This window comes from Anarrhichthys ocellatus, unplaced genomic scaffold (assembly GCF_004355925.1).
Source record: "Anarrhichthys ocellatus isolate YVR2014 unplaced genomic scaffold, GSC_Weel_1.0 scaffold2, whole genome shotgun sequence".
Taxonomy (NCBI): Eukaryota; Metazoa; Chordata; class Actinopteri; order Perciformes; family Anarhichadidae; genus Anarrhichthys; species Anarrhichthys ocellatus.
Window position 1 is genome coordinate 6,826,309 of NW_022280032.1, and position 23,372 is coordinate 6,849,680.

Genomic DNA, 23,372 nt, shown 5'->3' on the forward strand with positions numbered 1-23,372 from the left:
TTTAAATTTACAAGTTTTGAGTCGATGTTTCCAACAGGAAAAGCAGACTGCCACAATGCACAATGGATAGTTTAGTCAGGATGTCAGAGAAGGGTCACCGCTCCACACTTTAAGAGGCATACATCCTGAACATTACCTAATTCCTGCTCAGGGTTACCCAAACATGCCCTCCTCCGTCACGCATTTACTTGATCTGAAAGTAGCTGCACGATTTGTCTGTTTCTGTTTCTGCTGCTTGATATATGATAATCCTCCTCAGGTAGCGCTTTGGGGCTGATTTCTACTTTATAACTAGATTATTTTTAAACATTAACCATAAATGTCAAGCTCCTGGAGACAGTGAGTCGGGGAGGTCCTACTAGGACAAAAGCATGTTGTCCAGACTCAGTCTAGAGCACAGGTACATTAAATCATTATTTTTCAGACAGGAAATATCTACCACTGGACATTTTGCCTGTAAAATGTATTTCTAAGATGAAATGATTCCTCCTGGCTCTACTCTCATCTGAACTGGAGTGTTATTACACTCATCTATTCAATGTTGGAGCTTGTTTCTGGTGAAAACCATTAATGTTGTTCATCTTGTGATTAAACCGTGTTTGATCATGCCCAAGATGTGATTCAGAGTGATTCAAAAAGCAGAAAAACAAGTCTTTGACCTGGCCTTATAAGGTGGGTGTCTGACTGTGGCCGGCCTCTCTGCAGTGGCCCTGTCCTCCGGGCTCTGGGGAAGGGGGGGGCCTTATTTCTTACCCTTTAACCCCCCCCCCCCCCCAACCTAAACCACAAGCTGCCTCATGTCTGATGTCTGACTGATGCCCCCCTCTCACTCTCCTGACCTCAAACCAGCTGAACACAGCCTGCAACCCCACACAGTTACCACACAGCCACCACCAATAGCCGCCACCCTCCTGCCCCTGACCTATCACCCAAAATATTACCATAAACTTCTGCCCCGCTGCCAAGCAAGACACACACACAGCAGAGCTCACAGTCAGACTCTGCACTGCTCGTCCATGTAAAGATAGCTCTGTCTGAGGGGAGAAAGTGGAGCTGATGTAGAAGGGTAAACGCTCTCGGTTATGATGGCGTTTTTACATGCAACATAAAACCTACTGTGGTGTTTTATGTTTTGTGGCTTGTGGTGATGCCGTGGCATTGCCTGTGGAACAGACTTCTGCCCTCTGCAACAACTACTGTGCAGTATTTGAGGCTGATGAAAAATGTGTCCGCTAGTGTGTCAACCGCTTTGAAACACTCCACAAGTCTGCGTGCTCCATGTCTTCTACACGCTTGACAAACCGTGCCGTTTAGCGTTGCCTCAGCCTCGGCGAAAATTGGAGAATCAATAGAGGTCTGATTGAGAAGACCACACACACATGGTGTTACGGTAATGACGGGCCGAGCCTGTTTGTTTGCACAAGTGAAGAGCAGGCTCAAATCGTTAATGAGTGCTTTGCGTCCAGCGTGCAACCACAGCTAAGCCAGTGGGTCAACAAGGTTGGCCAAACTAACCACTGTGTGTGTGTGTGTGTGTGTGTGTGTGTGTGAGAGAGAGAGTGTACATGTTTCTGCATGTCCTTGAAAAGTTAAAAAAAGTTTACATACATGAAGTAATATTTGATTTCTTCAGACTCCCCTTGTTTTCTTTGCGTGTGTTAATTTGTTCTTACATCATCTATAAGCACTGGCTGTAATGTTTCTATATTTAACATCACTCTATATTTACTTGTGCTCTGACACACAGACACAGTTTTGTTTTCCCATTGAAAAAAAAAATGCTTCACTTGAAATTTCCAAATCGTTATAATGCGCGGTGTGAGCCAAGTGCACTTCACCAGCTCAAAGCTGATCCATTTACTGTAAACGAGCTTGTCTCTGTTGGTTTCCTGGCCAATTACTGCACAGTGAACTTAGGTCCTGTATTTATTTATCCATAGGTTATTTTAAATGGACTGCACTCAATGCAGAGGCCTTGTTGAGCAGTCTTGTCCTCCCAGCCTACCATGGGACATGCTAGCAGTGCTTGGCAGACGGACACGGATGCTGAAGGCAGCCTCCGGACAGCCTTATCCTGCGTGGAGCGAGGCCACCCGCCTAGTGCTCACCAGGGCACAGTGACTGGCACGGCATTCTCCGGCCTCAGTTTTTACCTCTCGTTTTTCTGCTGCTCCGGGAGAACTGGAAAACACTGTGGACTTTTTTAAAGCTGTGTGAACATGAAAGGATATCAAGGCCAACAAGAGAATAGGAAGTCTTATACTTTGCTTGATACATTATTATATCTTTAAAAAGACATCCCAACGAGGGGATTATTAAGTGAGTTATGTCTTCATCTTTGTCTTACAGTGTAGACAAGTGAATTTCTGTGGATTTTGACTTGGTCGGACAAAACAAGTAATTTCACTACAACTTCTACAATCTTGGGTATTTTCTGACTATTTATATACATAACGTGTCATTCAAGAATATAGTTGGATACATCAATAATGAAAACAATTGTATGAAAAAATAAAACTGTCGAGGATGTTTTAGTGCCACAAAAGTTGGATAAATCCTCTAACAGGTGAAACCTAAAAACAAGAAAAATAATGCAATGAAACTGCAGCAGTGGGATAGAGAAGTACGGCACAATTTAAGTTGTGTGGCTGTAGCGAAGCAAAAAGCAGAAGGAGCCAGACTCACTGGTGCTAAATAGAGGAGGGATATGTCATCTTTGATCATTTATTATTAATTGGTATTTTTCACTGTGTGGTCTCGTTTAGCAGAGGTCTCTTTGTAAAAGGAACTGTTACGTCTGCAATATTCAAAGATGGGATTTGTTATTTTGTTGAAAATGCATTCCAGCCGGTTTATAAAGCTAAAATAGTCAAATGTGGTGAACAGTCATGCTCTTTTACAGAGTGCCACATATTTGTTTTACTGAAGACTTCACCAAACACAGACAGACAGACCATTAAAATGACATGAGCTCCGTCATCGAAATTGTTTTTTTTCCTGAGAGACACAATAAATTAGAGCAGCACTTAAAACTTGATCAAATATGAGAGGACACGGTTTAAGGAGTATCTATGGCTCCTCAGACTAGAAATAACATTCTGTAAACAGGCTTTTTTTATGGCTAAAATAGCTTCGTATGAAAAGAAATGCAGTGAAAAAACTCTAAGAAACAGAAACAGTTAAAAATAAAAAAATCTTTAACTATATCGTCTTTTATGTCTGACAGTAAAGTGAGATAAAGAGTCGATTTTTACTTTTATATCTTGTAGCTTTGTAGACGTTTATATAACTGTACCACTATAAACACTGAGGGGCAGGCTCAACAGTAAATGCACACAACATACAGTGAGCTTGAGATTAGTTTGGGATGATAGTATTTCAACACAGGCCATAGCGTCACATTTATGGATTGGTCCTTCAATATTGTCAGTAATGATCCCTTTAAATCTTAACAAGGCACAGTTTTAAGAGGTGTTGGGATGAAAGTGGTTCTGTAATTCTATATTTTTCAGAATGGGTTCCCACAAAAATATCCCCACCCTCTGAGCAAAAACTCTGAAATAACTTTTTCTTTCATAAATTGGAAACATGTGCGTGGCCTTGATGATGTAAATGTTCAAAAGTGTCAATTCACTAATGAACAGTGAGTCCATTAGACATTCGATTACATACTCTGGGCAGCAGATAAATCAACACAGAGTGTAATTCAAACACGGGTTCTGGCCAGGTGGCTTGTTTTCTGTCCGACTGTGGTTTTCCAACAGTATAAATCCATGAAGCGGATTTGCTCACAACAGCCAACATATTTCTCCAATCTGCATCCCCTTGTAAAGCAAAGGAAGGAAGGAAGGCAGAGCTCACAACTGTTGGTTTTGTGCTGCCCACGGTCTCGCAACCCTGTAACATAAGGCCAGGCTTTCATTGCCTCTCCACTGCGTGAGCAAAAGGGAATTAGCTTTTAAAAGTTTGTTTTGTAAGAGTTGTAAATAAAGCGGCACTGATTCAGACCTAGATCCCCCTTTCTCTCAGATGGGGTATGGCTTATGTGGGTGGCTTTGGAAATACTGAGGCATGCTGAATATGTTTATATTACACTGTCCCCAAGGAGAGTTGAGCTTTGTGGTGCAGATGAATTACAGGGGGAAAAGAGCTGTTGTAGGGCTTTTAAAGTTCAGTGTTAATGGTGGGAGTGAAGTGGCTGTGTAGGTGTGATGTGTTCATTTCACAGGTCGCTGGTATTTCTGTCCGCAACGATGAAGGGTCAGGGGGATTCCCCCACCAGCTCAGAAATGATAGTGTTTTTGCTTTAAAGCTGGTATCTAAAAGAGGTCCTGATTCTGCAGAGTGTTGCAGCATCTTCCAGCTCATTGTTTTGGTTTTAGGGTCGATAACTGCTGAAAGTTAGATGAGAAGATTGATACCACTATGTATGTCTTTGAAGCAAAAATGAAGATACCGCCAGTCAGCTTAACTTAGCTTAGCTCAACAGCTGGTCTTGCTCACACTGAAAGTAACTAAATCCACCTGACAGCACCTCTAAAGCTCGCTAATTAACACTTTATATCTTGTTTATTTGTCGCCTGGCACATAATTCCAGTATAGCCGCAACATGCTGTTTTTACACAAACAAACAAGATATAATGTGTTAATTATTGAGCTTTAGAGGTTATGATAGGAGGATTTTATTATCTTTGAGTCGGGCTAGCTCTTCCTTGTTTCTAATCTTTAAACTAAACTAACTGTAGCAAAATGTTGAACTATTTATTTCAGGAGTTGGTGGAGAACAAAACAGAGCTCAAAGAGAGTGAATAGTGGACTTAAAAGGAGCAAGATCCGAGGTTGGGAGCATTTCGATTGCCTCTCAACGGCTCTCAACATGTCAACAGTGAGCCGGCGGCTCACAGCTAACGGTGCTAACTGTGCAAACTACGGCGAACGTGCTGACAGAGCTAGCAGCTTTTACCTGAGGTGGAACCGGAGGTTGTTTGCTACGATTCTGCGACAACACTGTCGGTCAGGGGCGGCATTATCAGCTGTAACCACCGTATGAGAGCAGGGCAGGGCAGCGGCCAAGCTAACCAGTGAGGCACGCTCACATGCACTAACAAATGATAATATGTCACTGTTGTGTTTACACCTTGCGTCAGTGAATGCAGATTAATGGTATTTTTTTATAAAACAAAGGCCAGAAAAGAAAAAAGTACAAGGAAGGTTAAAACAGTAAAAGATGTTGATGGATTTATTTTAACACCTCCGCAGCTGTAGATATCTGATCCCAATCAAGACTTTTCGTGTAAGAGCACACCAGCTCCTTTTCTACAGTAATGAACCACAGAGAGAGCAGTTCTGGGCTGTTTGAATGGGAGCGTGTGTGTTTTTGTGTGTGTGGGCGGGCATGCCTGAGGTTGCTGAGCCTCGACCTTCTCCTCAACATTAATAAGGACTTCCTTCCTACCAGACAGAGTCAAACACCTGATCACTTACCGAGGAGGACATGCCCACGCATCCCTCAGAGCTGGCATCCTTCAGCCACTAATGGACCCTTTTACAGCCAACGTCATCGAAAATATGCGTGCGCATGTTGCCAATTGAAGGTTTTGCCCCAGCCGTCCAGACGAGTTAGCAAGCTTTAAACATTGAATTAAAACTGTCACAAGCATCAAAATGCCTGGTTGTTGCATGTTCGGTTGTCAGAACCGATATTCCAACAGCGGACTCAAGTTCTACAGAATTACGACCGAGTCACGAGTTGACTGGTGACTTTCAGCTGGAAGTTACTCGTAGTTGTCAACAGCTGCGGTCACTACGAGCAGCCACAGACGCATTTGGTTAAGTCACCAGTTAACACAATCACGGTGGCGTCAACTTGTTTAGGTTGGATTAGCAATCTTTGGGGGTTAATGCCCTTGATAAACTATTGCACTCCGCTGTGCTTCCTTTGCCAAACTTCGTGCGCATGCTTGCATACATCATCATTGCTTATCAAACTGTGAAAGGATCTCTAAGGGTCGGCCTGTGTTCTGTATCCATCAATCAGACGTTCACGTGCCGGACATCCACACACAAATCATGTTTTCTCTCCGTACTTGTGTGTTTATGTGTAAGATTAAGAGTTAGATATCATGGGTGGCAACTAAATCCAGAAATAATCTTCACTCCACTTCAAAAATTACAACTTTTTCTCCAATGGCAATAACGTTTTGCTTCTTTTAAAAAGTGTTGAGCCAAGGTACACCAGCTGAAATGTGCATTTTCATGATGTGCATATAACCTCTTATTTTCTCCTTAAATATCCGGTTTTCAAATGTTTTTCCCCTCAATTGAATTAGAACGGCCAGTCACAACTGACTCAAGAACACATCCACAGAGATTTCAGCCCAGATGCTGTCAAAGAATCACTTGGCCAAAGCAACAGACAAGTTGCTGATGCTCATGTCAGGCACGAAATTATTTGGCTTCCTAATGTCCCATTTTAGTGTTGACATAGCAGTTGTTAGCTCTTCATTTTAAGGTAACACAGTACATTTACTGAAGTACTCTGCTAAAATTCTTTGTTTCTGTTGTTTGTGATCATTGTTTGAGTTTTTGGTGCAGCTCCTGCTTAATTTACATTTTCTTCTTGTATTTGTTACAAATAATCCTCTGTTTTGTCCTCCAGTAGTACAAAAATCACTTCTCTGTTTTTCCTCATTAAAGACCATTGCCTTGAGTCAACAAGCAGCTATGTGGCGAACTGGAAATGATCACATGAAAATGTCATGGAGTAGATCCCTCCCACTTTTCGTCATGGGGCGGGTGAAGCTACGTGTGGTATAGAGCTCCGTAATCCTAGGGTTGGTGTTTTGATCCCCAGTTCTACGTGTCAAAGTCAGTGAGCCAAGACACAAAAAAATAAAAAATGTAGGCAGCTTTTGACAAAGTCTTTGTCTGCCAAATGAATGTCATATAATGTAATGTAGACATCCTAAATGTGACATTTGGGCTGCATTTAGGGAAAGCATTCAATACCTTTAAAACGGACTGCTACCTCCTCTTCTCGACCTACAATGGAGACATATAGTATATTACAGCAAAATAGAAAGTTTATTTACTTTCTCCAGTGAGTCTAGAGAAAGCAGGTCGACACTTTGGAAAGTATTACAGACGATACATATTTTACATAATTTGCAAGGACTGAATTTCAAGTGATTCCCTTTAGGGGGCCTTGACACTGCAGTTGGTTAATCCTGTTTGCCCCGGGCTTGGTACGTGCTCCTCTATGTTACAGCTAAAACCACAAAGCTCAGTGGCACCATCAAAGACAAACAACACTAATCTCTATCGAGCTCCAATTTGATAATGCAGTTTCTTTTTGAATATCCCCCTGTGTGGGTTTTCCACGGTACAAGTCTGAACAAATTCAAGCCCGTCTATTCGACAGTGCTCAGGTCCTCAGCTCTGTTTGATTAGGGGCAACACACAGGAGGTCCACTGCCACGGTGTTTTCTTTACCTGGGCCCATAACTCTTAAAAACACACAAACACTTGGGTTGTAAATGACCTGTTCATCACACAGTGACAGGAGAGGTGATTCTGGACTCTTGGTGGGCCAGGTGTGCAGATCAGGACAGCTGTGCCGTGCCAAGACCTATTGGCATGGCGACGCGGGACCATGGAAAGTTCTGGAATCTGTCGCTGCTGGCAGGACCGAGCTCCTGAACGGGACGGGTGTTGGCTTTGCCTCCAGCTGTTTCTTTACAGACATGCTGAACGCCAGCAACAGCCAGGGGCCAAGATCAGCCCAGCGAGTCTGGCCACACACAGGCCACTTACACACACACACACACAAACACGTATATATATATATATATATATATATATATATATATATATATATACACCCCACAGTTATACAAGCACACACAAACAAACAAACACAAGCATTTTCTGCAATAAGCCTGTCTCTGCCAGAGCAACAAAATGCAACAGACATATTTTCACAAATCCTTGTTTTATTCATATTCCTACATTATTATTAACTGATGTATCTTTGTACATTTTATTTGCAGTATGTTCTTGTTTTTTACGGCCCTTTTTCATCCATCTTGGAATTAGTTTTCCTGTTACTTTGTATTTTCATTTCTATAATCCTCATTTGTTTTATTAGTTTTACTTTTTGCAGTGTTGGCTCCCAGGTTATATAATATTGTCCCTCTGAGGGAGTTTTTTAAGTCTCATCTCAATACCTGTTTATTCTCATATACATTTTATTGAAGCTTTTTTCCCCTTTTTGTGTTCATATTTTTAAAATATTTGCTTGTCTTTGATTTAAATAATTATTCAAATGCCCTTGATTCCCTTTTTCGTAATTGCAAAGCACCTTGTGACCCGGGTTTAAAGTCCTATATAAATAAAATGTAAGATATTTTTCCCCTCTTGCTGTGTGGCGTTTGCTATGTATTTGGCCAGCAATTCAAAGGTGTGGAACCAGGTGCTGTGTTTGCTGCTGTAATAATCTAATCTTTTCTATGATCACATAATGAACAATATGCTTCTCTGTGTACAGCTGTCTAAAAAAACCCGACTACAATAAACACATTAGTAGTGTGCCACTCAGCTTTGCAGCACTAAAAACATTCTTGGACAAATACTTTACAGATGTTGTTTTCTTCTTTGAAAAAATATACAAAGCATACCCTTCCAGTTCTTAACTAATTATAATGTGACAATATAATACACAGTACTAGAATGTTCCCAGTGTAGCTCAGTACTATCAGTGGTGCTTGAAAGGTTTGATTGAGGAACGTTTGAAGGTGGTGTCAGTGAATAATCACTCTGTTGAAACAGCCCCACCACAGAAAAATAAACTTGCCATCTTTTGTTTTCCTTGTGTGGTCGCAGGTAATTCATTGAGTAAAGAGAAATGCGAAAGAATTCTTTCAAGGCTTTTGTTTGGTAATTCATTACGATCTTATGAGTGGGGAAAGTGGCTGCGGAAAGTACAATTTATTGAAATCTATTTCAGTGGTAAAGTTGGCCGTGTTTCTTGGAGAGTCTGGCCCTTTTTAAAACTCGCACAGTGAGTTTTGGTCAATTGAGGAGGTGAACTGCTCTTGTGGCCGTGCTCAGAGGGAGGAATGTGTAGGCTTGCGGTTGGTGGAAACCTGCAGTTAGAGGAACTGGTCCTAATGGGAAGGTATAGACTGATGAAGTGGCCAGCGGGGCATCAGATTGACAGTTTGACAGCACAAAACCATTAGTAGTACGTAGTGTTATGAAGCGCAACGGTTACAACAATGTTACAGGGAGAAATCCAGTATAGAGGAAGAAGATACCATTTCTTCACTAACCGACATCTCGGTTGTCCAGCTGCAAGACTTGTTTTGACCCAACATGCTTCTTGTCTTGCTTTTGCTATCCTATCACAAAAATAACAGCAGAATGCATGACAGTGTAAGATATTCTGGGAAATGTAGGGAATCATAAAGAAAGTACGTCTCAATCATTTTAAAGGTAGTTTAAAGTGAGCCTATGAAACTTTTTGCAGATGCTGCGTTCATGTCATATCTGAGTTAACATAATTAAGTGAAGCGAGGCGGGAGAAGAGCAAAAACATTTTTGCCATCGAGAAAAGCCTTCAGTGTCGTTATTTGTTCTTCTTTCAATAAAGAAATACACTCCAGTTCTGTTATAACTGATGCTATTGCAGCATCTACGGTCATCTCTTTAGATCACCATTGTCGCCTCTCCATGTCGTCACTCACACACCTACACCACGCCCTTAGCTGCTCACAGGATGCTTACCGGTCTGTGCACAAACACATTACTTGAAGCCCGACAATATTGGATTTTTCCACCTCAACCTGGTCTCCTTACTGACAGCCAAGCTTTTCATTACATAAGTGAGTGAAAATTCCTATGAGAATGTGAAGAATTATTTGATCACTCGTCATTGTCGGTTGACACAAGTTTTGGCAAAATTCACCACCAATGCCGGTTTCAGTCAACGCTGAAGCTGCAGTTGCTAAAGCCATTCATCATTTTTCCTGCAAATAAATATGCAGATTTAAGAATTAGGCCATTTCTGTAAGTTGACTTACAACAACCTGTACAGCTGCGTCAATCTCATTCACGCTTGTTACCATTTTTGTAGAAGGTTTTCTGGCCCTTTTTTTTCCGACTCTCACACATGAAGGTGACGACGCCATTCTCAATCCCGCCTGCAAAGCTTTTATTGGCTCAGAGCCATCGATGAACACAACACCAGACCTTTTTGAATTTCTGAAAAGAATGTAGACAGCCATTCAGAGGGAGACTGTTTTGCTGCTTTTCTCCCATGCATGGTATCACCAGTAGGTTTCGGGTGTGCAAAGTTTCACTTAAAGCTCTGTCCATCGTCCAGCAGCTCAATAGCCTGCTGAGATGAAGTACGACCTGAGTGACTGAAAGACTTCCTCTCCGCTGTCCCCCTCACTGGGCACAGAGTGGGTGGATATGGTTAGCAGCAGTCATAACAAGCATTTTTCAAAATGAGCTTCATCTGATGACAACCTCGGACATATTGAATGCTCGACAGTGTTTTTCCAGTGGAAGTCTGATGATGCTGTCCAACAAAGACTTTTCTCTATAACCGTATAGAGAGAGGAAATAGAGAAAAAAAACATGTTTTTGGAAATGGAGCAGACATCATGCGGGAGAGCAATGTTTTAATTAAGCATCTCGCACACAGCTGGACATGCACGGCTTCCTCAAGCTGCTACAAAACTTTTCACCGAATCCACCCTAAATCATTATGTTGTCACTTCAATTTCAGTCTCGCAGATGGCATCATATGTCTTAATGCATGTGGTTACTACACTTATTACTTCACCAGAGTGTGTCCATCAACTCGCAAAGCTTCACCAATAAACTAATTTCCATTTGCTGTCTACTGCTGGTGTTGTAAGTAAATCTTTGCTTTCCATATCTGTGGTGACTGCCAGCGCTCACACAACCCACCCATCTGGTCTCATTTTGACACCCGAGGTTGCCATCGTGTAAGTCAGAAAAAGTAAGAGCTATAGAAAGGTGACAACAGTTTTCCCTCCTAGTTTACCTCCCTGCACCACACTGAGTCTGACAAGCTGCTGAAAAATAGGACCGGGTCACATTTCAGCCTCAAAAGAATGTGCATGGGCTGTGAGTAACCCTGTGGTCTGCCTTGGCATGTTTGGTCTGGCTCTTCATTATATCATGTAGTGTGCCATTGAGGACCGAGGGCACGAACACCAAAGAGAAGTGCCGAGGGCGTTCCTACTTTGGACCAGAATTGACGCCACAACCTAATAGTAGCACTGTAATCAGTCTCCCCCTAATATTAGCACCATGACTTTTTTCTCCAGGGTGGCGGTCGGTGTGTTTGGCTCAGTGCATCCTCTTTGACCTTAAATTCAGTCCTGTCGCTTTGTAAAGCAACTCTTGGCATAATCAGCAGTCAGCACATGAATAAAAATTCAACATTAACCTCATTTAAGATGCTTTTACCTGCAGATAATTATACCAGTGATTTCAAAAACATCCTCAATATGTACAATACACTTATCCTTCTTAAAAACAGAGCAGGTTACTGAATTGATCCGCTATGGTCCTTCGGCATGTAAGATGTATTAACTTCTTGAGCTGTTTTTGCCACATGGTTTTATCGTTGAACTCAGGTTGTCTCATGGAACTGGTATTTTATCAAAACCAGAAGTGTTGGCGATGGCGGGCTGAAGCAGGCAGAGAAAGAGTCCAGTTACACAGAGGAATAAATGACGTGTCCCAAAAGGACTGGACATGAACTTTAAGATAACTTGAACAATGCACTTGAAATCATGGTTGATAATAAATATCACCCCCCCCACTGGCGATTGTTGCACCTCTCACACTGCAGCGTTGCCTTCCACTATCGCACCTGTGCTGAATTTGCAGGAAAACTCACCCCAAAGAGAAGAGCTTGTCAATTAAACTAGAAGCCGATCTGTGGTCAATCAAGCCACCCAGTATGCGCTCTCACTGTGAATTAAAATTAAAATTGATATCCCCAGCAAGGCCAATGTTTTTGTTCTGCCACTAAATGTCGACGATTTATCATTCAAACATCCCAGGGTTTTGTGTAGGTCCTTTTGGACCTCAGGTTCAGTGGGTTTGATGCTCAGCCAGGGACAATATCCAATCCATGCCAAGAGTCCAAGCTGTGAACGCTTGTCTGAGAGTTACCGTAAATCCTTCTGCTCGCACCACTAAGAAGCTCAGAAAGCCACAGCCCTGCTATTTGCCACCCCTGTGGTCCTTACAGGTAGCCACTGAGACTCCCCAAATTATGATCTTTGTGTATAGGGGAGCAATGCAAGAACAGAGCTCAATGGATAAAGGCCTACCTGTTGCCCCTTATTTTCCTCCGTGGATAAGGACCGGGGCTGTCAGTTTTCCTCTGCGTTGATTAATCTGGCACTTTATTGGATATGATCCTGATGATTAATGGCATATTATCCTGGAAAGGTTGCCCTTCTGATAAAAACATTGAGATTTCAGATATTTCCTGATTGAACCTGATATTTGTGGCTGTTATTCCTCAACTATTGAATGGGATATATACATAATACCATCTGCTCAATTAACCATTTACACTCATCTCACTGTAGAAATTACATTCATTTATAATTTTTCTTATATCCCGATTGCTTAATTTAATTTATATTAATTCCTTTTAAATGTATGAAATATTAATTGAAGGACATTTTGCTGTGCAGAGAAATGCCTACAAACATTTATTTCCACCTTAAAGAAACTCCAGGGAGCATTTATTCTGATCTAACCATAGTAATTTAAGTGTCATCATTGTTTTTTTTCTGTTTCCCTTGATTGAAAGTTACACCTTTTCCATCTTTAAAAAAAATCACTGATGAAGGTCAAATCATATCCATCACAGCCTCAATTGCATAATGGGTCATTTATGTCCTGATAGATCTCACTTGCAAATCACCATGAATAAGCATAATGACAGTAAACATAACAATGTTCTTAATTTAGACTTCTTTTTTTCCAGATGGAAAATGATCCGTCAGAGGGGTCCAGAAGGTGAAGTCCAACACTGCCCCCACCAGGAGTTCCCAGCAGGGTTCTGGGATCACACATCAAGGTCTGTCGCTGGCCCTCGACCCCTGCCGAGGCCTCTGTGATGGGGAGGAGCCAAGATTGAGTGGGCAGAAGGAGACAACACACCATAGCTGTGTGCAACTGCACAGTGAGTCCTTTCGCGCGTTGCCATGCTGTAGCTGACCGCAGGATTGCAGTGTTTACTTAAGAGCCGGTGCATAAGAGAAAGGCGGACCACCGGCAGTCACCACCCGCCGGGCCCTGGGCTGGACCTGGGGCTCATCTTTGTTGAAAATGGCTGTGGAACCTGCCACCTCCCACCGGGCTGGCCTATATTTAGCAACAAACTGAAAAACCTCTTCATTCTTAAAAAGCTGTTTGGGTTTCCATTGAGAAGGAGGTTCAGAGAAGGACGGGTGGTGATGCTGTACTTCTGTGGTCTGAGAGGTGCTTCTCTTTGCCCTGGACTCACCTGTACAAGATATAACTTACCTAGGGTGGAAATACTCCATCTCCGAAGGACAGTAAAATGTGGTCAATAAGAAGACGGGTCCTGGGATCCCCAATCAGAGACATCGTTAGGAAGAAGAAAGTGATAAAATCTGTATGTGAAAAATACAAACACATGTAAGCTCACTGCCAATGCTCCTAATTTCTTAGCCGAGATATAAATCAATATTGACACTTTCTTCTGATCTGTTGGCGGTAATTAACATGGAAAGGGACTACTGAGACGTTAAGCCTGTCAGGGTGCTTAAAGACAATCATAATTAAATGTGAAATAACTTACAATATCTGAAAAAAGTCAAATAAGATTGCACTCATATTAGAATACACGGTACGTACTGTATGTATGCAGGTGTAGGCAAAACAATAGGAATTCACACTGAATTTACAAGCTCCCTTTAATAGTTTAAACACTAGCCAATTCAGAAATCAACAACTAAATAATGTAAATAATACTTTTTTACCACAAAGGATATCTGTCTTAATTCCAGGTGTCTACTTTCTACTTTCTCAAACTTTTCTTTTAAGCATTTCAATGTTGAATATTTAACTAAAAAACAATCAGGCTGCATGTTGCTTTCCTAATGAGAGTGAAGATTTGCTGACTCTTTTCTGTTTGCGTGCTGTTCTACTTCTTCTCTTCCCACTTCTCAACTTCTCATTGAACTCTGGAGGAGGGCAAATCCAAGAAAGGACATGCGTAGTCCATGTTTTCATTTGCCCTCATATATTCCTGAATAGTGAAACAATCCCTCTTTTCATGCCCATGGTTTCATTTAGTGGGTGGCGAGAGCACCACTATGATTGAGGATGAGGGAGCTGGGTGATTTTTTTTTTTTTCCAAGGTGAGTACCTCATGGGAGATGACTGCTCGCTGCCATTAGTTTAAGTGCAGGAGTGTCAGTTAACCCGACACTGGCACCAGGAATACTTAATGCCAGATGGAGGGAGCTGTCCTTGAAGTCGTAACAAGCAGGCACAGAGAAACAAGCGTTTCTTCAGTGTGAGAGAACATAGAAAAAATTGATAACTTAGCAAGGTTACCACAAAGTGTACGTTAAATCCCACATAGGAAAGGGAGGGATAAAGGAGATTGAAGGGGGTGGGGAGGGGCAAAAGTCCAAAGTGGATAAAAACACAGTTTAGATGTTGCTGACTGTAATTTTTGATTGCGTTCAAAATATGCAGGAATATAAAACAAAGCAGCGGTTGTCACGCTGAAGGGTCCAGCTGCTTAAAAGGTGTCAAATTATTGTACCTCAGCTGGATACATCGGTGTTGGAAGCCAGGGGGTGAGAAAAGAGCCAAACCCAGCAGACTTTGGCACATTTGTCCTTCACTGCTGGCACGGATGAGCCACGCTGTGAGGCTTTAGAGCATCGATAGACCCCCACCGTTTTACTACCCAAAACTATGAGCTGCTGCAGGAGCCGGACCATGAAGACTACCTCCTGGAAGGACAGTAAACATGACGACAAGTGCTTTTTCCACATGATGCACCTCCTAGTCCACTGACCAAATAGTTGTGATGTAGGTCCAGCTAAAGAGCAGTCTATTCAGGCAGCGAGGCACCATGAGGCCTAAAAGTTTCAGTTTTCAAGATTGAATAAATAAGATCATATCGGCTTGAAGTACCAGGTTTTTGGGAATGTGTCCTGGCTGCAGTAAAGACCGAGCTGAGAGCTATTACTTAAAATAACTCGACACCAGAAGGACCTCAAATCCACCAGTAAGGAAATTACAAACACAGTCATGTCAGTCTGTGGAAGCACCTCACACAAAGGTCCCCAAAGAGCTCTCTTGTTGTCAGCTTTTATAAAATCCATTCCCTTTTCTTTTTTGGTACTAAATTGAAAGTTGAGCTTGAGTCCTGCCAATGATTGCAATAAAATGCTGAATACACTGAGCTGTTGGCATGTTCCTTGATCTGGCACTTGCACACAGGAGTGCTGCTGAGTCTCTGTTGATTGTCTACTTCTCATTCATTAGGTACGGTTATTGCTGACGCTCCTGAACGGTGACTCCTCACTTGAGCGAGGGGCCCGTGAGCTCAGAGCCCAGGCATCCTGGAAAGAGAGGAAACCGTCGAGGGGCACGGCGGTGTCACAACCGACACATCACAGGAGGCTTTTGAGAAGCCTTTGGCTCTTCCCATACTGGTCCGGTACCCGTGTTCAGCCATGCGTACAGAAAAACTAAGCAGAGGCAGTTCTGTTGAGAGCGTCGGCCAAGTTAAGCACGGAAATATGTCTTTCCTGTTAACTCAAGAGTTTGGCAGTCACCTGTGTGAGGTTGCCGTCCTCTTTTAGTCGCGAGCCACCGGCCGTAGGGTTCAGCCGTGTCAGGCACGTTAACAAAAGGTCAACCTAGTGATGAACCATGAGTGAAGTCAAATATGTGGGGTTTTGAAATATTACATTGTGTTTACAGAGTATTATGACACTATATTGCACTGCGTGTCATTGTCTCTTAACTAAGAAAATGTTCACTTTGCTGTGTTGGCTGAAACAAATTACCTTATTTTCTACCTAAGTGTAGAGTTCCTGAAGGCCCTGTCATGGGGGAGCCAGTTCTGCGCTCATCAACAATGGATGTGTCTCTGTTTAGGCAGGGCTGGTGATCGTGTTTGCCACACAGTAGCTCATTAGCACATGCTCGCCTTTAAACTGCATTAACTGTTTTTTGGCCACATGGGAGCAACTTTAGCATTCATTTAGGATTGTGTTTCTGGTCACCTGATGAATTTAAGTCCAGTATTGTCTCTTTCTCTGCTGTTTGGTGTTGAACAGATAGTGTACAGTGTGCTTTTAGAGCTGTTTAACTGACAACAGTTGCCTATTGGGGTTTAAAATGACGGCTCCGGGTGATCATGGCAGATTTGTCACGATGAGCGACCCCTTTCTCATTACACATAATAATTTGGTCCATTTCTAATATTGAAATGATTGATTCTAGCAGCTTTACCTATATGCACACAGAGCCCATGATCTCCTGAAGTGTGAAGTGGAAAAAAGATCTGCATCAGTGAAGCTCCATTGCCTTGGAGTACATTTGCAGTGGCAGAAGAGGCACTTTCAGTAGCTCTGACGGATCAAATTTGTCTTGATCCTTTTTATGTCAGTGCATTACATTTTGAGGAGATGGATGGCCCATGTTAAGTTTTCCTCTCAGTGATCCAACATGGCATCACATGGGTGCCTCACTGTGGAGACTCAGTAGAAATTCTTCATTCACTACATGAAAGTTCACACACAGAAATGTTTGCCTTAAGTTCAGTGAGGACACGAGCAAGTGTGTGTCTGCACTCAATGGCCAAATAAAACGGGAAAAGCCCGAATCATAATAGTAACGCAAATATACGGAGGAGTACTTATGATACAAACAGGCAGGTGGCCAAATGGGCATCAACAAGGACCAGGGAGGGGAGTCTCATTTTTCCTTCAGACAGAAATGTCTACAACTAAGTGTGTGTCCTTCAAGTAGAATTTGGATTGTCAACAGATGAAAATATACTGTGTGAGCACTACAAGATGGCTGTTCTTAGGCCAGGACACACAAATCTCAGCTCCTGTGAAATACACTGCTGACACTGCCTGCTCCCTGCCCTCGGTTATGCACAGGAAACTGCCCAGGACTTGATCTCAATTAGTTTGGCACTGTGCAAACATCCTCTGAGGATTAGAGATTATTGTCATTACTGCAGGAAAACTCACCTTTTTTAAGTTTTTGTTTGGTACAACAAAATGCTCTGCTAATGTAAAAAATCTTTTTATGTGAATTTTGTCAAAGAAAACACACTTTTAGATATGAAATTATAAAAGAAAAACAGCTGAATGTTTAGTTATTGTGTAAATCTGGACCAAGCAACAGATTGATGTCCATGAGGTGATGAGGGCTGTTATCGTATACGTTGTGCTGAAATGTCATAACTAGGTAGGCTATAACTAAGTATGTGTTGTGTTGTGTCAGTGGAATTGGATCAGACATCCTCTGGGTGGTAAAGGTTGACTTTTCCTAAGCTACTTCTGTGGTTGGCTCAATTGGGATTTAGAAATGTTTAAAATCCAAGATAAACTTGACCGAGGAGTCTGTGTTCAACATTTTTCTAAATGATCAGAAATCCCCTTTTAGAACATGGACGCTTTAGTTTGAGATGTGCCGCGTTTTCCAAACACTACAACATTTAATGATTCAATCCAATTTTCTTTAAGTAACTGCACGCAGGCCTTTATTTTCACATAAATTGCTTTTGTTTTTTCTTTAACAGTTGTTTCATTTGTCTCCTAGATATATTTTTACAATCTTCCGTCAAGTAATGGCGTCGATTAAACTGGCTGTTCGACATCAGATGGAGCAGTTCCATTTTCAATGAACTCATTCTGAAAATGTGAATGTTGACGATTAAAGAGCGGGCTTTGATCATTTTTCAGAGGCCATGACTGTTATGCTTAAAGAGGCACTCTCTATGTTTCTTGGCTCACTCCTTATTTTCTGTATAAATTACACACAAAGAAAGCTTAAGAGGTGTTTCTCAAGGGCTCAACATTTTTTATGCTTACACTCCATTGGCAAATGTACTATGGAAAAGCTGAACTATACTTGAAGTGCTGTATTTTGGTGTGGTTTGGAGCTGAGGTGGGGATCAATTGCTTGGTTCTGCAGCAGCATCCCAGAAAGCCCCAGAGAGGCCGGTCTGAAGGACAGGTGGGGAGCCACACAGTGCCACCTCAAACCACTGTCCCCACGACAGGAAGGGGGAAGGCCTCACCACAGGGTTAGAGACCAGCATGCCCAGAGACCCAGGAGAGACCAGGTGGTCAAACACTTCCATGTCTGTGTGCGAGTCTGTAGGGCTGCAACTTGCAATTATTTTCATTATTGAGTCATCAATCAATTATTTGATTTAATTAATAATTTAGTCCACAAGATGTCAAACAATACTGGAAGATGTGCCTGGCTCCAGTACTCTTGAGTTGCTGTCCTCATCTTGTATTTGTTCAGCTATAGGGTGAAATAAAATTGCAACTCAGTAGAATTATCAGGCTACTGATACTTTAAATGTCTTGTTTTGTCCAAAAACAGTCTGAAACACAAATATTTGCAATTTGCAATAATATAAAACAGACAAAAGCAGCAAATCCTCGCATTGGAGAAGCAGCAGTTTGTGCGTGTTGAAGGGGGACTGGAAGAAAGTGATTATTGTGTCATTGTTTGCTTTTCTGCTTCTCCCTGTGTCCTTAATTTTATCATTTTACTATTGACCACCTCTGTGCATCTGTTCCTAGGTCAAGGCTGAATAGCGATTGTGTTGATACAGACTCGTCTTTGTTTCCTTTGGCTTTCCCTTGATTTTATTTTGTAGTTTATTTCTTCTTCTCTCTCTCATAACCGTATCCAGCCTGCTTGCTGGCTGGATATTGAGTATGAAACCTAAAATAAGACTAAACCCTTGTCTCTTTCGAATAATGTGGCTCGTGCTGCCCTCCTCTGTTACAGAGGCAGACTTCATCTGTGTGACCTCACATTCACTCAATGCCACACTCTGTAATATGAAAACCATTGGTGAAGCTGTAGTTATTGTTATTAACTGCTATATTAATGCATGATGCAAACATGCTACAAGCTGAAACTGCCTGTGTGTCAACGCGAGTAACACACCGCTGTTAAGTCGCCATTAACATCGTCTTCTCGTCAAATGCGACTCATTTTCATTATTTAAACTCGCATTTGTCTACGTATCAAAACCAGAAGTTCTATTACGCCAGTTATTTCAAACAATAGTGGAAATATCAGCAGGATTAACGTGAAGTCGTTGTCTGTAACACGGCCTGCTTGTTTCTTTGTGGCAGAGGCCTGCACGCGAGCCTGCCATTCACAGCCAGCCAATCAGAGCGCAGCTTACTAGGCTCTCCCACCCAATAGCGGGGACGGTTGTTGTTTCGCCCTGGTGCGACCGCGGACAGACAGAAGCAAGTGGACCGGGTTTGAAGCTAAGCTAATTTAATCACATTGCAGCTAGTTCATTTTGATTGTTTGTATCGGCTTCCGTTTGCAGTACGCGCGCGTATCCGTTAGCGAAAAATCCGATGCACCTGTGAATGTTTCATCCAGCGGGCTAAGAAGCAAACACGCGCATTTATTTAGGCAAACCGCGTCTGTGCTGCTAGCTGAATTGGCGCCAGTCGTGTTTGACAACAGCCGTTATTCGGTCACGTTCTCGGTGTTGTTGTTTTTAGCGGCTCTTGAGTGAAACGAGCTCATTTCCGTTAGCGGGAAAAAAAATAACAAATTAAAAAAAAAGCTCACGACAGCTAAAATATAAAGTTAAAAATGGCAGATTTCCTCGAAGATCCGTCGGTTCTCACGAAGGAAAAGCTGAAGAATGAGCTTACAGCCAACAATGTGCCACTTCCCACCGGAGAGCATAAGAAAGAAGTGTACGTGCAGCTGTATCTGAAGAACTTAACGGCGCTAAACAACAAGAGTCCGTCTGCAGACACCTTCTCCAGCGACGAAGAGCTGCCTGCTCCCGTGGTCTCCAACAGGAGTCGATCTGGAAGAGTAGGTTTTGTTTGTTTTATTCGTGAATAGCTGTGATATGATGCTGGGGTCGCCCGTGTGTGACGTTATTGATAGAACACGTGTGAGTTATGACTTGTATGATTATATGTATCTTAATTCTTTCTGCAGAAAGCAACCAAAAAGACAGACAAGCCTCGCACAGAGGAAGTGGAGGTGACAGATCTCACTGATGAAGATTTAAAACAACAGCTGGAGAAGCATGGTGTGGCCATAGGACCCATTGTTGGTGAGTTCCTTCAGGCCTGTCAGAAAACATGTGACATAAGATGAGGTTAAAGATATTCAAAGAGGCATGTAGAAATACATTTATCGGCATTATTTATACATTTTAGCAAGAATCCTTTAAATTTGGTTTGTTTGTTTTGACCAGCTGTTAGAAAAAATATAACAGATACTTGCAAACACAGGTCATTGCTGTGTGTTTCCAAGTAATCGTGTTTAAATGAGTTAATTGAACAAAATGTATAAATCCTAAATAAATATGTAATTCATCCCTGTCCTCCGTTCAGCCTCCACCCGTAAGTTTTATGAGAAGCAGCTGCAGAAGCTTCTGGACCAGCCTCCATCTGAACCTGAAGCGCCTACAGACGTCACAGCTCTCCCCAAAGCAGACAGTAACCAGAACGGCAACACCAATTCTGACCAGTACAGTGACAAGGAAGATGGTGAGCTCTGAGCACACATCACCTGTGAGCTTTTTAAAAGTTCACATCACTTACCGAGTGCCCATAACGTAGCCTGAATATGTCTGTATGTTGTCTTTTCTTACGTGAAGTTATCCAGACTCTGCTTCATGCAACAGGTCCCTGATTAAATGTTGGGAAAACACAGATTATGATACTGATGGCTTCATGTTTCACTGTTGTGTTAACGTTGCATGTATTGTTTTCAGAGGAAATTGCTGCCCCTGAACCAGAACCAGAACCAGTTCCTGTGGTGGAGACATCTGTGAGGAGCAGAGGGAAAACTCCAGTTACCGTCAGAACCAGCAGCAGACGACACACCAAGGTGAGGCACATCTTTGCCATTTCCACTCTTTGTGATAGGAGTATATTTTAAGTTTGTATTAAAAACATTTTTCAATATTAAACTGACAGGTGGTGGAGGAAATTCTTACTGAAGAAACTCCTAAGAAGGCCAGCAAGAGTGTTGTTGAAGATATTCTTGCCAACGAAATAAACACACCAACAGGCATGAGGTAACAGGCATATGAATCCTGCTCTGCACAATTTGGATTAAAATGTTCAAGTGGATGTTGGATTAAGATATACGTTTGTGTCTAGCCTAACATTTTGATTTTGTTGTTTCCCTGATCAGTGCGACCTGCAGGCGTCCGATCCGAGGGGCCGCCAGTCGACCATTAAAAGCAAGCGAATACTGGCTGGACGAGTCCCGTCTGCAGCACAGCGTCCACACCGAGAACCGCTCTTACTCTGAGTCTTTATCCAGAGCGGGCGGCTCCGTCTCCTCGAGCAAAGCGCCCGCCCGACGAGGCTTCCCGTCTCTGTTGCTGAAGCTCCTGCTCCTTGTTGTGGTGGGTGTTTCTCTCTTCTATGCCTACCAGAACCTGGATGCTGACCGCATCAACACCCTCAAAGGCCTCCTGGACAACGCCATCGTCCCCCTTCAGGGCATTGTGAACAACGCAGCCACCTACCTGGGCATCAGCAGCGGTGCTCCAGAGGGTGCCGGTAAGTAAAGACCCTCAGCAGCCTCTCCCCCACGCCACCTTCCTGCTGCCTGCCACAGCACACCACAACTCACGCAGCAAACTTGGCTCACCTCTTCTCTTTACCTGCGCGGTTGGACAAAGGTTGCAGATTTAATTGGAATGCTGAACTTTCTCCTTTCTGGACTTTGGCTTTCCTCCCACCACAAGATGAACCGGTAGCTTCTGGATAACACTGTTTTTATGGCAGTCAGAAGAGACTCATTTTATTGTTGATTTTAATCTCTGAATCGTTTGTGTCTTTGTGTGTAGTTAACCCCTTGTGTGTAGAAACAGGTGAAGAATGGAGAGGCCAGTTTGTCCATGCATGGTTGTAGTTTTTGACGGTCATACTGTAGTTTCTAACTCTCTGTGCCAGGTGTTTTTTCAGGTGAAGTGCCTGGACACTCTTAGCACGTAGTGCCCTCCCATTCTCACGCACAAAGCAGTGCTCCTACTAATGCCAGAATGTTAGCTGTGTTTCTGTATGAATTTCAAGATTAGCTCTAGAGTTAGGTAGAGTGATTTATTCTTTCTATGGTGCTCAGGTCGATTCAGCTCAAACGTTTTAATGCGGTCTGTGCTGGGAGGAGACGCGTGGTGTAATCAGGTCGCATCACTGCATGAGGAAAATCTGCCCACGTTCAGGTTGAGGTATAAAAACCTTTTCAAAGGCTGTTGATCACTGCTGGAGTCATTGTGTACGGGGCTCTGTGGCTAAAATTCTGATTCTGTGGATTGTTATCCAGAATATTTACTTTTAAAATCTCTCATAAACGTCCATCAGTTGACAAACAAAATTGTAAATGAATAAGTGGATAGTTTTGATTATCTTCCACTTATTTGACAGTTCCTCCTTAAGGATGCAGTGTTTGATCATGGATTATTGATTAACCAGTCCTGCCAGTGTTTCCATTTGAGTTTACAATGCTTTGGGTTTTAGTGCTCTGTTGTGCTTTTCTTTCTGTTCTTGTTAGATTTCTGATCCTTCAGTCCTATAAGCAGGATTGGCTGTTGCACTGCACCCACATAGCCCACCTCACTGACTGCATGTGTCCAGACACATGGAGGGAGTTAAATAATGAGCAAATTACCACAATTAAGAGACGGTGTGTTCACCTGCTGGGAGAGGGGATGTGGTGGTGGTGGGGGGGGGTTCTGGGATGTCTTTGTTTCTATTTTGATATTTTTCTAAAATGGTATGTTTTTATAGCACATTTGAAAGCAATATGTAATACATGAAAGTGATACTGTATCTTAATTTGAACTTTGCTGACTCAACACAAATGAGTCATTAACGGGCAGCTCTCCCACAACGGACAAAAACGACGGGTTATGTGGGTAAGGATTGTGAATCTGTTTATTTATGATAATGTAGGCAGCGTATCATAAAATAAACGTGCTATTACCAGACTTTTTGTTTCTCTTTGTCTTCTGTAGCACTGTTTGGGCAATACCAGTGTTTTTGCACGTTTTAACT

The 23,372-nt window shown here is 42.5% G+C and overlaps 1 protein-coding gene across 1 annotated transcript; it reads left to right on the top strand.

Moving 5' to 3' along the window:
• The first annotated feature begins 19,438 nt into the window (after positions 1 to 19,438).
• On the top strand, positions 19,439 to 23,305 carry tmpob (thymopoietin b). The gene is made up of 6 exons (XM_031865818.1): positions 19,439 to 20,163; positions 20,293 to 20,410; positions 20,694 to 20,849; positions 21,077 to 21,192; positions 21,282 to 21,382; positions 21,502 to 23,305. Exons 1-6 carry the CDS (start codon positions 19,933 to 19,935, stop codon positions 21,881 to 21,883), a joined length of 1,104 nt encoding a protein of 367 aa, XP_031721678.1. The 5' UTR covers positions 19,439 to 19,932; the 3' UTR covers positions 21,884 to 23,305.
• Positions 23,306 to 23,372: the final 67 nt, after the last annotated feature.